Genomic DNA, 11,653 nt, shown 5'->3' with positions numbered 1-11,653 from the left:
GTAATATGAACTTGATGTGAAGGAACCAACATTTTCTCAACATCCAAAGAACATTTGACTTCCCAGTGTCATTGTGTGTTTCTTTCCACTAGTGTTCCAAGTACTGTGGTGGGTTCTATCTACAGAAAGAAGCAAACAAAGCATGCACGGCTCCAGTCTTCCTGGCACTCACAGTTTCTTTATTTGGAGAGAGTACAGCAGGTATTCCAAAGTAGGTTTCTTATTTTCAGGCCAACCATTCTCAGCCTTAGCTATAAGAATCAGGTTTTCTTTAACTTTTTATTTGTTCCTATTGGTGATTCTTGGAACACTCTTACTAGAACTGTGTGTGGATGAATAGAATTTCTGGGAGGAAATAAAATATTCTAGTACACATTTGCAAAATTCATTCTCATGTCTTCAGTCACCTTAGATGCTGAAGTTTCTCCCAACTTTTCGTGTTCTCACATGTTTATACTGCGTGAGGCTTTCAGTAGGAGGAAAAAACTGAATGAATTAGTCTAATCCAGCTTTCCTATTCCACATATTTTGATTTCTTACATTTTCATTTTCACTTAGTTGCATTTATTGTTCAATTGTCCACTTTATTCATGGGTTATTGCCATTCAGTGCAAAATTCCAAGAATCTACTAGAAAAATAACTAAAGCAATAAGGTCAGAGGTAACGAGTCAAGTAGTAGACCACCTTGACCACTGAATTCAAAATCCAGGATAAACATAAAGAAAAGAATGCCCTTTATCATTTAAGGTAAAATCATCCTTATATTTTGTTATATATATGTATATATACATATATATGTATATATATATATATAACACAGATGTGCACAACACTGTCAATTGATGTTGTAAGGTTTGTGTTCTACAATCAAATGTATTGGATAAATATAAGGGGGAAACACTCCATTACTTGTTTATCTGTCTATCTGTCTCTCTGTCTGTCTGTGTGCCTGCCTGCTTAGCCATCTACCTATTCATTTCTCTCTCTCTCCCCCCTCTCTCTCCATACAATAAAAAGTTATCAAAGTCTTCCTCAACATTTTCTACTGTGAAGTAAAAGACCTCCACTGCAATGAAACATGTTCATTCTTCAGAGAAGAGCAGAACACTAAGTGGACCAAAATTGCTGAACTGGTAATACATACCCAAAGAATATGGTAAAAGATTGAATCCAGAAATGTCCAGAAATTAAACAGTATAGTTTTGGGCTTTTGTTAAGGAGAGTAAAAACTAAGAGCTCCCCCGCTCCATCAGGGAATGTTGAAATTCAAAAATAGTAAAACAGTCCAGCCACCCTTGCCATTCCACAAAGGAGTAACTTTATCCCCACCCCCATGAGCCTGCTTTGTGTGGTGACCCGCCAAATTTGTGCACAAATTCAAACCAAGGTGATAGGTTAGTTCCAACAGTTACTATGAGGCAGGCTGTAATCCTATTGTACATGCAGGCAAGCTACCTGCATGTAGCTGGATTGACTATGAAGTCATTCTTTGTATGTTACAACCTGGCTTGACTGCATGGTTTTTGCCATTCTGTATGAGACTGTCTCTCCTTGGTGAACTCTGGTGGGACATGGAATCCCCACTGGGAGGGTTATGGAATCCCCTCCTCCTGACCCTATAACACTTGATGTTTAAAAGAAATGTAATGTTAAAGATCCTGGATGCTAATTTTACTCTCAGAAATCAGCATGAGGAGTGGTATATAGTCTTGTTTGTGATAGACCTGTTCATTTCTGGATCAGGGTTGCATCGCTATATAGAAAATGGAGGTGAAAGAGGCAATCCAAAATTTCATATGGAATAATAAAAGACCCCGTATAGACACTGCTTAGCAGAAAGAACAGTGCAGGAGGAATTTCAATACCAAACTTTAGACTCTATTACAGAGCTATAGTGACCAAAACAGCTTGGTACTGGCACAAGAACAGGCCTGAAGACCAATGGAATAGAACTGAGAACCTATATATTAAACCACAGACCTATGGCCATCTAATCTTTGATAAGGGAGCCAAAAAAATAGAATGGAAGAAAGACAGCCTCTTCAACAAATGTTGTTGGAAGAACTGGTTAAGCACCTACAGAAAACTGAAGTTGGATCCTTCTTTGTCACCCTGCACTAGGATTAATTCCAAATGGATCAAAGACCTCAAGGTAAAAGGCGATACACTGAAAACTTTACAAGAACAAATAGGATAACGAATGATTGTTGTCCTTAATGTACTATGTTGTCTCTCATCTCTCATCTCCTTTGCTGTCCCTTGGTTATCTCATATTTTTATAGTATCTCACTTTGTTATCTGATATATTGAATTTATTTGTATTTGGTTATTTGAAATTTGATAGGGAAGGGAGGAAAACCAAGATGGGTAGGGGGGTGGGGGGAAGGGTAATGGGCACCAAGACATGTGAAAGGGTATCAATGTATGTGAATTAATGCACCTTCTATCTGGCAAATATCATGTAACCCTTTTACTAATTACAATAAAAATTTATAAAAAAGAAGAAATAGGAGATATACTAGGTCTCCTTGGCACAGGTCAAAACATTCTTAAGAAGGAACAAGACACAACAAATCAGAGAAAGGCTGGATAAGTGGGACTGCATTAAACCGGCAAAGGACATAGCTAGCAAATTAACTAGAAAGCCTAGAGAATGGGAGAAGATCTGCACTAACCATATAACGAACAAAGGCATCATATCTAAAATATGTCAACAGCTCAAAAAACTGAATCACTCAAAAACTAATCTCCAAAGAAACAACCATCCCATTAAAAATGAGCCAAAGACTTAAAGAGAGACTTCTCTGAAGAAGAAATAAGAATGGCCTATAGACACATGAAGAAATGCTCAACATCTCGGGTCATAAAAGACATGCAAATCAAAACAACTCTAAAATTCCACCTCACTCCAGTTAGAATGGCCAGGATCAAGAAAACTAATAACAACAGATGCTGGAGGGGATGTGGCCAGGAGGGATCACTACTACACTGTTGGTGGGAGTGCAAACTTGTTCAACCACTATGGAAAGCAGTATGGCAGTTCTGCAAAAGACTAAACATAGAACTCCACTATGACCCAGCATTTCCACTACTTGTCATTTACCCACTTGTCCAGAAACAAGGACATACTAAATCCACTAGCACAACAATGTTCATTGCAGCTCTGTTTACCATAGCAAAGATATGGAAACAACCTAGATGTCCCTAGTTGATGAGTGGATCAACAAGATGTGATACTTATACACAATGGAATTCTATGCTGCTGTCAGAAAGAACGGCATCGCCCCATTTGTAAGGAAATGGAAAGACTTAGAAAAAATCATATTAAGTGAACTAAGCTAGACTCAAAGGAACTTAGGCTCAATGGTTTCCCTCATTTGTCATAATCAGTAGAAACCTTGGGCTCTCCTAGCAGAGAGTTACAATAGTACAAAACCTAGATATGTAAGGCCAGATAGTATGACACTAAATACAAGGACTTCCAGGATATAGAAACAAAAGCCATATAATGAGTGATTGTTGTCCTTGATGGTCTATGTTATCTCTCATCTCTTTTGCTGTCCCTTGGTGATCTCATATTGTTACAGTATTTCACCTTGTTATCTGATATATTGTATATATGCTTGATTGGTTATTTTAAATCAAATAGGGAAGGGGGAAAAACAACATGAGAGGCGGGTGGGGGGAGGGAAATGGGGACCAAGACATGAGACAGGGTATCAATGTATGTGAAGTAATGCACCTTCTATCCGGTGAATATAATGTAACCCTTCTGTTAATTATAGAATTATAGAATATAATGTAACCCTTCTGTTAATTATAGAAAAACGTTATGAGAACAGAATTAACATAAACATATTCATATTTATCTTGTTCTAATACATCTGTTCATATTGAACCACTTTTGCCAATGGTTTCAATGAGAAAATTCAGAGATCTGCAGGCAATTACATGGAGATGAATTTAAGACCAAAGTAATCAAGGATCTCCGACACTTATGTGTCCTTGTGTGTATGTCTTTTCCTTCATCCCAGAAAGCCAGTCAACTGTAGTGTAAAATGGGAGAATAAAAAGGTTCATTGCTAAGTCCAGTGGGCAACTGGTTAGCTGTCAACATTTTGACCATAAGCCAAGCCAAAGACTCAAGAATTTTGACATAACGTATATGCATGAATATTTTTTGTATATCCTCTTTTATACCCTTCTCTTAGTAAAAGAACATTGTCTCAGACTGATCTTGAGCTTATCCACTGTAGTTTGACTGTCTTCTCTAGATTATGTGGGAGGATCAGCAGTTTTTACAAAGCCTTTGGCGCTGCTAGGAGGTAAGGGATCTTTTAGAAGGTGGAGCCAAGCAGAAGGAAGTTAGGGCATTGGAAGTGTGTCCTTGAAAGTGGTACTAACGCTGATCTGCGATTCTCTAGTTGCTGACTACCATGAGATAAGCAATGCTCCCTCTGGCACATTCTTCCAACATGATGTACTTACTGCCTTCTCACAAGCTCTAAGCAACAGTCCAAGTCACCAATGACTAACTTCTAAAGCTGTAAGCCAAAAACATTTTCCTGTTTATATATTATCTCAGGTATTTTGTCACAGTGACTGAAAGTGAACATCACATTCAAATTGGTTATTGATCAGAAGAAAGTATTCTGCAAAGTCATACTGCTGTATAGACCCAGGCTCTGGGATTATTATTACTTTTTTGTCACTTGTGGGTCTTGAATTTGCAGCCTGGGTGCTGTCCATGAGCTCTTTTTGCTCGAAGTAAATGCCCTACCACGTTAAGCCCCAGCTCCACTTTTGGTTTTTTGGTGATTAATTGGAAATAAATCTGTCTTCATGGACAGTCCTGCTTGGGCTGGGTTTGAACCACAATCCTCAGATCTCAGACTCCTGAGTATTAGGATTACAGTTGGGAGCTACCAGTACCCAGTTCGGGCTCAAACATTCTAAACCTAGTGAGATTTCAGCATGATGAATAACTTCATCATGTGCTATAAAAAATGAGCCTAGCATTTAATACTCAGAATTGCTTGCTATATATGTCTTAATAATAATAACTCAAATAATGTATATTTAAATTCCATATTTATTTTCATTGCTGTAAACAGAAATTTCAATACAATGCTTATTATCAAACATGCAGGTGCACAAAAAAACTGAATGAAATATTTGCTATATGCCTTCTTGATTTTTTTCCAACACAGTAAATACTAACACAAACCTGGTTTTCAAACTTGATCTTAAATTATATACATCTCATCATATGTTTTTTTCTACAGTGTTACTTTTACACTATAAAATAGTCTACAAAACTTATACTGTTTAGAATGTTTTGCGCATTTTCACATGTAGTAGTAGACCATTTTGAATATACTCAATGTGTAGAGATATAAAGTAAAAGTGATCCTACATATATGAGGCATTTTATGTATTGATAATAATAAAATAGACCCAGTTTATGCATACAAATTCACATTCCCAACATCAGAAAGAAAAGTAAGATATGTAACTATCTCTCAATAAGACAATCCAAACTCTGATTTTAAAAAATTCCTCTATCTACATATACTAAGCTCAAGTCCTCTAGACTGCAACTTCATCACTAAGGACAATAGTTCTATAATTATGGGTTATCTTCTAATTTATGGGTCCATTTAGTTTTTTTTTTACTTAAAGGATAGATTGTGTAAGGAATTCACCTTCCTATGGGTCAAGAACATGGCATTTTTAATTGTATGTGACAGTGGATTGAGAGGGTTAACATAAACATTAAAAGACAAATATTCAGATTTCTTTCCTAGAGCACCTTTTAAATATGAATATTGTTTCATTCTCAGAGGTATCTCAGCTTAAAGGCAAATATTCTGAAAAATCAGAGAAAACAAATTTCCTTCTTTAATTGTGTTGAACAGCAGGGCTTCAGTCTGCATTTACATCTGAGTCTGGAGTTAGAGTTCTTATAGGTTCTTCCACAAGTTTCTAGGGATGAACTTTATGGGGAAGTAGTGTGTCACAATACGAATCCTTCCTGACACAGATAACTGCCAAGACAAAGAGTTAAAATATTTGATGTTATCAATATTGAAACAAAATCAAAACCAAAGAACTGAGGGAAAAAGTTATTTGAAATACCAAAACTGTATGGAATGCTCTCAATTCATTCACTCTGAATCTACTTACCTCACATTAAAATTCTGCCTCTTCTGCTCTAGGAACTTGGGAATGTGGTGAATAGGATAATTAAGAATTATGATTGCTATCAACAATCAGTGGCATGTGTCCTTTGGAGATGTTCTGTGATTCTATGGGCATGACTGTACCAGACATCCCATTGTATTTATTAAAAAAGGAGTTAGTGTACCTATTGAATTAGGAATGCTGTTAAGTTACTTTAAATTTGGAAATACACAGATTACTTCCTAACAATTTCTCCCAGTGTATCCTTACACTAGACTGTATACGCATACATAATAATTCAGAATCTGCAGCAATGAATTATATTCATTCTAAGCAAGGAAACATTGTCAATACAATTTTTCAAATATTAGTTTAAAATATTAACTGATTTTTAGGCACATTCTAATTATTAAAAGTGAGGGAAAAGTAAACCCATTAGATAGTAAAAGACAATTACATGTGGACATGATAAATTAAACAGGACTCTAAACATGCACACTGAGACCAAAGGAGGATATTCTTAGGAGAGTATTACAAGGGTTCAGTGGATACGTGCATATAAAATGATGTTTATCGAAATGAACTCCAAATAATGGAAACAAAACCTTTTTTATTGTACTATTTACATTTCTTTTTTTTTCTTTTTTTTCCCTTTTGCCACTGCTTTGATTTTTGTCCTTTGTCTTATATGTATATTTATCTGATTTGGGGAAGAGAGGGGGAAGCACAGAAATGATGGAACAAAAAAAGTGAACTAGGGAGGGTAATGGGTACCAAGACATGTGAAAGGGTATCAATGTATGTGAATTAATGCACCTTCTATCTGGCAAATATCATGTAACCCTTTTATTAATTACAATAAAAATATATAAAAAAACAAAAATAAAAAAGGTGAACTATTTCAGCAGTGATACTCATGAGATGCTATGTCGGAAATGAACTACATAAATTGGGTGTCAGGGAGTCTGGAGGGAAACAACTGTGAGAAAATGAGGGGGGTGATACTGTTCAAAAAGAAATGTACTCATTACATGACTTATATAACTGTAATTGCTCTGTATCACCTTTACAATACAAAAAATGTTAACTTACACTTTGTCTTTAGTGTCTGAAGGGAAAAGTTACAATGGTAAGCAACAGCCTAACATACAATTTTATAGCCCTCATCTTTGGAAAGTATCATTGGCACTTTAGTTTAAGGTCTAATTTTTACAACTAGTGTATAATATAAATGATGAAACTTTTAATACTACATACAAAAATATACTGATAATGTTACCAGAAAAAACTATCTTTTTATACTGTTGTCTTTTGGAGGATACAAGTTAAAACAGAAATAAATATGAACTTCCTCCTTTAAGTATTTGATGTGTGTGTGTGTGTGTGTGTGTGTGTGTGTGTGTGTTTGTAGTGTATATGTGTGCTTCTTAAGAGAGCTTTGTGCTCATCTCATCTGAAGCAACATATAAGGCAAATATCACTGGATAATATTAGTTACATCAGCAGAGGAAAGGAAGAGGAGGAATCATCTAATTTGAAAACAGAAACTATGATTTCTACATTAGGTGAAAATAACACTCAAAGAACCAGTAGTGCCGAATATTCAACTGGATAAAGGCAGGAGCCTGTGTCAATATTGTGAAATTACATTATTTTAAAAGACCACACATAAAGAAACAACTGTAATGGAGAAAAATAGTCATAATTGAGATTCCTAGTTTTAAAGCAAACCAATTAGCTTTTAAAAATATTTTTTTAATGCTCAGGCTTACAATTACTTCATTCCAAGGCAAAGTTCTCATACAAAATTTGAGAAAAATCCCTTCCCTCTACTCACCAATTCTATGCAGACCATGAGGCTCCCAGGGTGTTTGTTAGTCAACTTGATTGTCAAAGTTTGGACATTTTTGACAGCATTTAAGGCACCACAGAACTTTTCCAATCCTAGTTCTAAATATATCTCATTGTTTTCTCCAGAGACACCTTCTATTTCAAATCTGTTGAAAAAGCGATCCTACAGGAAGAAAATAGGCATTTAGAAAATGGCATATCTAGTGCCCATAGGATGAGTTTAGAGCCTCTTGGAGCACCTACTCACCTGCTGGAACTCATAAAAGCAGCTAAACCCTCCTACAATTGCCTGCTTCTCTGAAACGATGAAGTTCAATTTCTCCGGGCAGATGTAAAGGGTACAGGTTTTGGCAAGGTTGTATAACATGTTAATGACTCCTATATCAAAGAACAAAAGAAAAAGCTAACCTCATTGTACATTCCTTATTCTAATGGACATTTGAGCTTATAGAGGTTGGAATTCAGCAGGGTATAATTTAGTATCTCCCTGGAAAATACTTCAATACTTTTTGTGTCATTCCAGTGTCTACCACAACTTTGGAGGCAATCAGTACCTGCTGTCAGTGCTCTTTGAGGAAACTGAGGCTCAGGGATCTACAAATCATTCAATCCACACGAATTTACAGACTGCTAGATACAGAACACAGCATTGAAAGAAAGTTTCGGCACACACATTTCGGAGGATTGAGGGATTGAATAATGGGGTCTGACTACTAAGGGACGACTAGGAGAGATAAAGATGTCTTCTGGCACGGTGAGAGAGAAATCACATGAATGGAACTGAGTTACAGATTTAATAGGTAGCAGTCTTCATTCACACACTACCCTACCTGGCCTACCCACCCCAGTCTGTCCAGTGGCCATGCTCTTCCACCTTCAGGTTCTCCCAGCCCAGCCCCATCCTCCTTCTGGTTCCCGCCCTGGGTCCCGCAGCCTTCCCGCTTACTCTTGAAGTGACATAGGTAAGTTTGATCCACAATCTCAGCTCGGAACCTCATAGCTGTGCTCGACAAGGCCCACTGTGCTGTGGCTTCGATCCCAGGAGACCAACTGTCGGTTCCTGAATGCTGCGCGTGAGAAACGTTCTCATTCCCAGAGGACACCGCCCAGACGTGTGGTCAGGTAAACTGAGTCCCAGATTCCTAACCTCCTCCAGTTCTGTTCACTGAGCACAGTTTACATTTTCTTTTAGTTTTTTTTGTTTGTTTTCGTTTTTGTTTTTGTGGTGCTTGAGGATTTAGCAGCATTTGTGTCTCCAACCCCAATATCTAGGTTTGTAATTCTGGAAAATCACATTTTGAAAAGGCTGACAGTCATTTCAGCTTCGTTCTAAAAGACTTCCAAATGGAATCAATCATTTATAAAAGATTTTTTAAAAGTTCACTATAGGAGTGAACTTTCAAACACTGTCTACCCTGGTCCTGGTACCTAAACAGTGTACCATCTCCATTAAAGATTGGTAATACATCTGAATATTTGAAAAGCTTGAACATTTCACAGAAAGGTTTTTAAAGATAGCATTATTTTAGAACACTGAAATTAATGGTAATTATGCATCAATGGTATAAAGATGTGGTACAATTTTTAGTAGTATCAAGAAACCGATAAGTTTAAAAATTTGAAGAGGAAATTGAATTCTTGTGCTTAATTTTTTAGGATGTAAAACTTTCTCTTTTGGGGGTGAATGTGAAAGTTTTTACTATAAAATTCAGAAAACGCAGCAAGATAAATCTATTCTGCATTGCTCAAAAAGATATATGAATGGTCAAGAAGCACACATCTCTCCCTGGAGTAATGAATTGCAGTCAAATATGTACAATAGTACTCTAGCAGGCTGTGAATTTACATGACTACTGCTAACAATACAACTTATTCATCTGAAAAGGCAATGCATGTTTCTGAAACAAATACACCTGTGGTAAGGCATCATGTGTATGGTGCTATCATCAAAGCAGCAGGAAGTGAGGGCTGATTATCACAGCCTACACCCACACTTCACTGCCCTACCATACCTCATTCCTCATCTTCAATTGCAGGGGCACAGAACATCACATCTGTTCACAATTTGGTCTTTTGTTCACACCGAAACTGTATAGTCTCAGAAGGAATGCCTGCTCCATTATTCTCAGGATGCCAGCAACTTTGTTATCAAGTGTGTAAAGATCCTTCTGGAACCCTGGCTCCTCCACTCTCCCAGACTAACAACATACAAGAAGAGAATAAAGCCATCACATTGCTTTATTAAGACTCTGCTATTCTCTCTAGAGCAGCAGATATATCAGTTTTCTGTTTCTGTACATACACGGTCACCAGTTTTCAACTATGTACCAATGCAGATTTTGTTCTTAAACATTAGTCCCAGTCAACACCTGCCTTTTCTAGAACATAGAAATCTTAATTCAAGTGGCAAACAAATTAGTTCCCCTCATAATCCCTATGCTTCATAAAGTTCCAAACTGGAAGTTATTCCCCATACAATTTCATGATATGAAACAGAGTACATAATATTATCAAGTTCCAATTGTTTCAATGTACTTTCTATCAAAAAGAGAAAAAGGGAAAATTTTAATCTGTATAAAACAACTATATTTCAATAATCACCACAGTGAGACCCAAGGAGGCAAAGTAGGAAATCATATTGAAGTCATACTGAGCATTCACTGTCCCAAGGAATCTTACTAACTTGGTTTGCTTGCTACAGAGTTAAAGATTAAAGAACAGGAAGAACATTCATAGCCCTTAGAAGAGGATCAATGTCCAGGCCACTAGCAAATCATGGGAAAAGACCAACCTTTGAAATCGTCTAGTCTCACTGACTTCTGTGCATGGTAGATCTTAGCATTGGCTGATTTAGTTCTGTTGAATGAGTTGTAAATAAAAATAACACTTTGTCTTATTACCACTTAATACTTCATGAATGTAAGCCCCATTCATGTCTCAGTTGTTTGTGGATAATCCTTGTAGACAGAATTTCCCATTACTCTGTCACTCACATTTCTAATCATGAGAATATGTGAAATTTATTATATAGTCAGCATCTTATACAAATGATCATATATATACTAATAAGGTAATGTGCTGGTTATCTGGTGCCTTTCCAAAAAAATGTAGTTTTATCATTATCTCTCCCCAACTTCTGCTATACTTATACTATTAATCCCTTAGATTAAAACTTCTTTATCATTTATTCTAAAATCTAAGGAAGAAAAGAACCAAAAGATCAGAGGTGAAATCAGCTACTGAAACCCACCTTGCCTAGAGCTAAAGGTAGACCACCAACTCCCTCTTTGCAGGCCATGAGGGCAGCAAAGAAGACACTCTGGGGGGGGCTGAAGTGATTACATAATGCCAGTAACAGTTACATCTTCACATCTCTTACTTACACTAGGTAAGTGTGAGCATTGCCAAATGAGCACTGCAGTGCTAAGCACTGTATTACTGAAACAAAAGACAGCGGATGCTTCACTTAGCGCCAAGGAGTGGGGATATACGTTCTATGGGAGAATAGCAGATAAGATATCAAAAGAGCAAGGTTGAAGACAGCAGGAATACACTGGGTGAAGTGGCTTATACTTGGAAACCTAGTTACTGGAGAGCAGAGGTAAGAAGGATCAGATC

At 36.8% G+C, this 11,653-nt stretch overlaps 1 protein-coding gene across 1 annotated transcript; it reads right to left on the bottom strand.

The window, feature by feature from the left end:
- Positions 1 to 5,163: 5,163 nt before the first annotated feature.
- LOC150040787 (checkpoint protein HUS1-like) lies at positions 5,164 to 9,063 on the bottom strand. Its single transcript, XM_090326503.1, has 4 exons — positions 8,982 to 9,063; positions 8,283 to 8,413; positions 8,022 to 8,198; positions 5,164 to 6,048 (listed from the first exon to the last, which is right to left on the bottom strand). Exons 1-4 carry the CDS (start codon positions 9,031 to 9,033, stop codon positions 5,965 to 5,967), a joined length of 444 nt encoding a protein of 147 aa, XP_090182629.1. The 5' UTR covers positions 9,034 to 9,063; the 3' UTR covers positions 5,164 to 5,964.
- Positions 9,064 to 11,653: the final 2,590 nt, after the last annotated feature.

This window comes from Megascapheus bottae, chromosome X, assembly GCF_031878675.1.
Source record: "Megascapheus bottae isolate mThoBot1 chromosome X, mThoBot2.hap1, whole genome shotgun sequence".
NCBI classification, from domain to species: domain Eukaryota; kingdom Metazoa; phylum Chordata; class Mammalia; order Rodentia; family Geomyidae; genus Megascapheus; species Megascapheus bottae.
Note: the sequence above shows the minus strand (reverse complement) of the source record. Positions and strands in the feature narration are given on the sequence as shown.

Coding starts and splice junctions, on each gene's coding strand:
- LOC150040787 (XM_090326503.1), bottom strand. CDS start 9,033: ATGAGGTTCCGAGCTGAGATTGTGGATCAAACTTACCTATGTCACTTC. Junction 8,414..8,981: donor TTACCTATGTCACTTCAAGA/GTAAGCGGGAAG, acceptor TCTTTGATATAG/GAGTCATTAACATGTTATAC. Junction 8,199..8,282: donor GCTTTTATGAGTTCCAGCAG/GTGAGTAGGTGC, acceptor TTCTTCCTGTAG/GATCGCTTTTTCAACAGATT.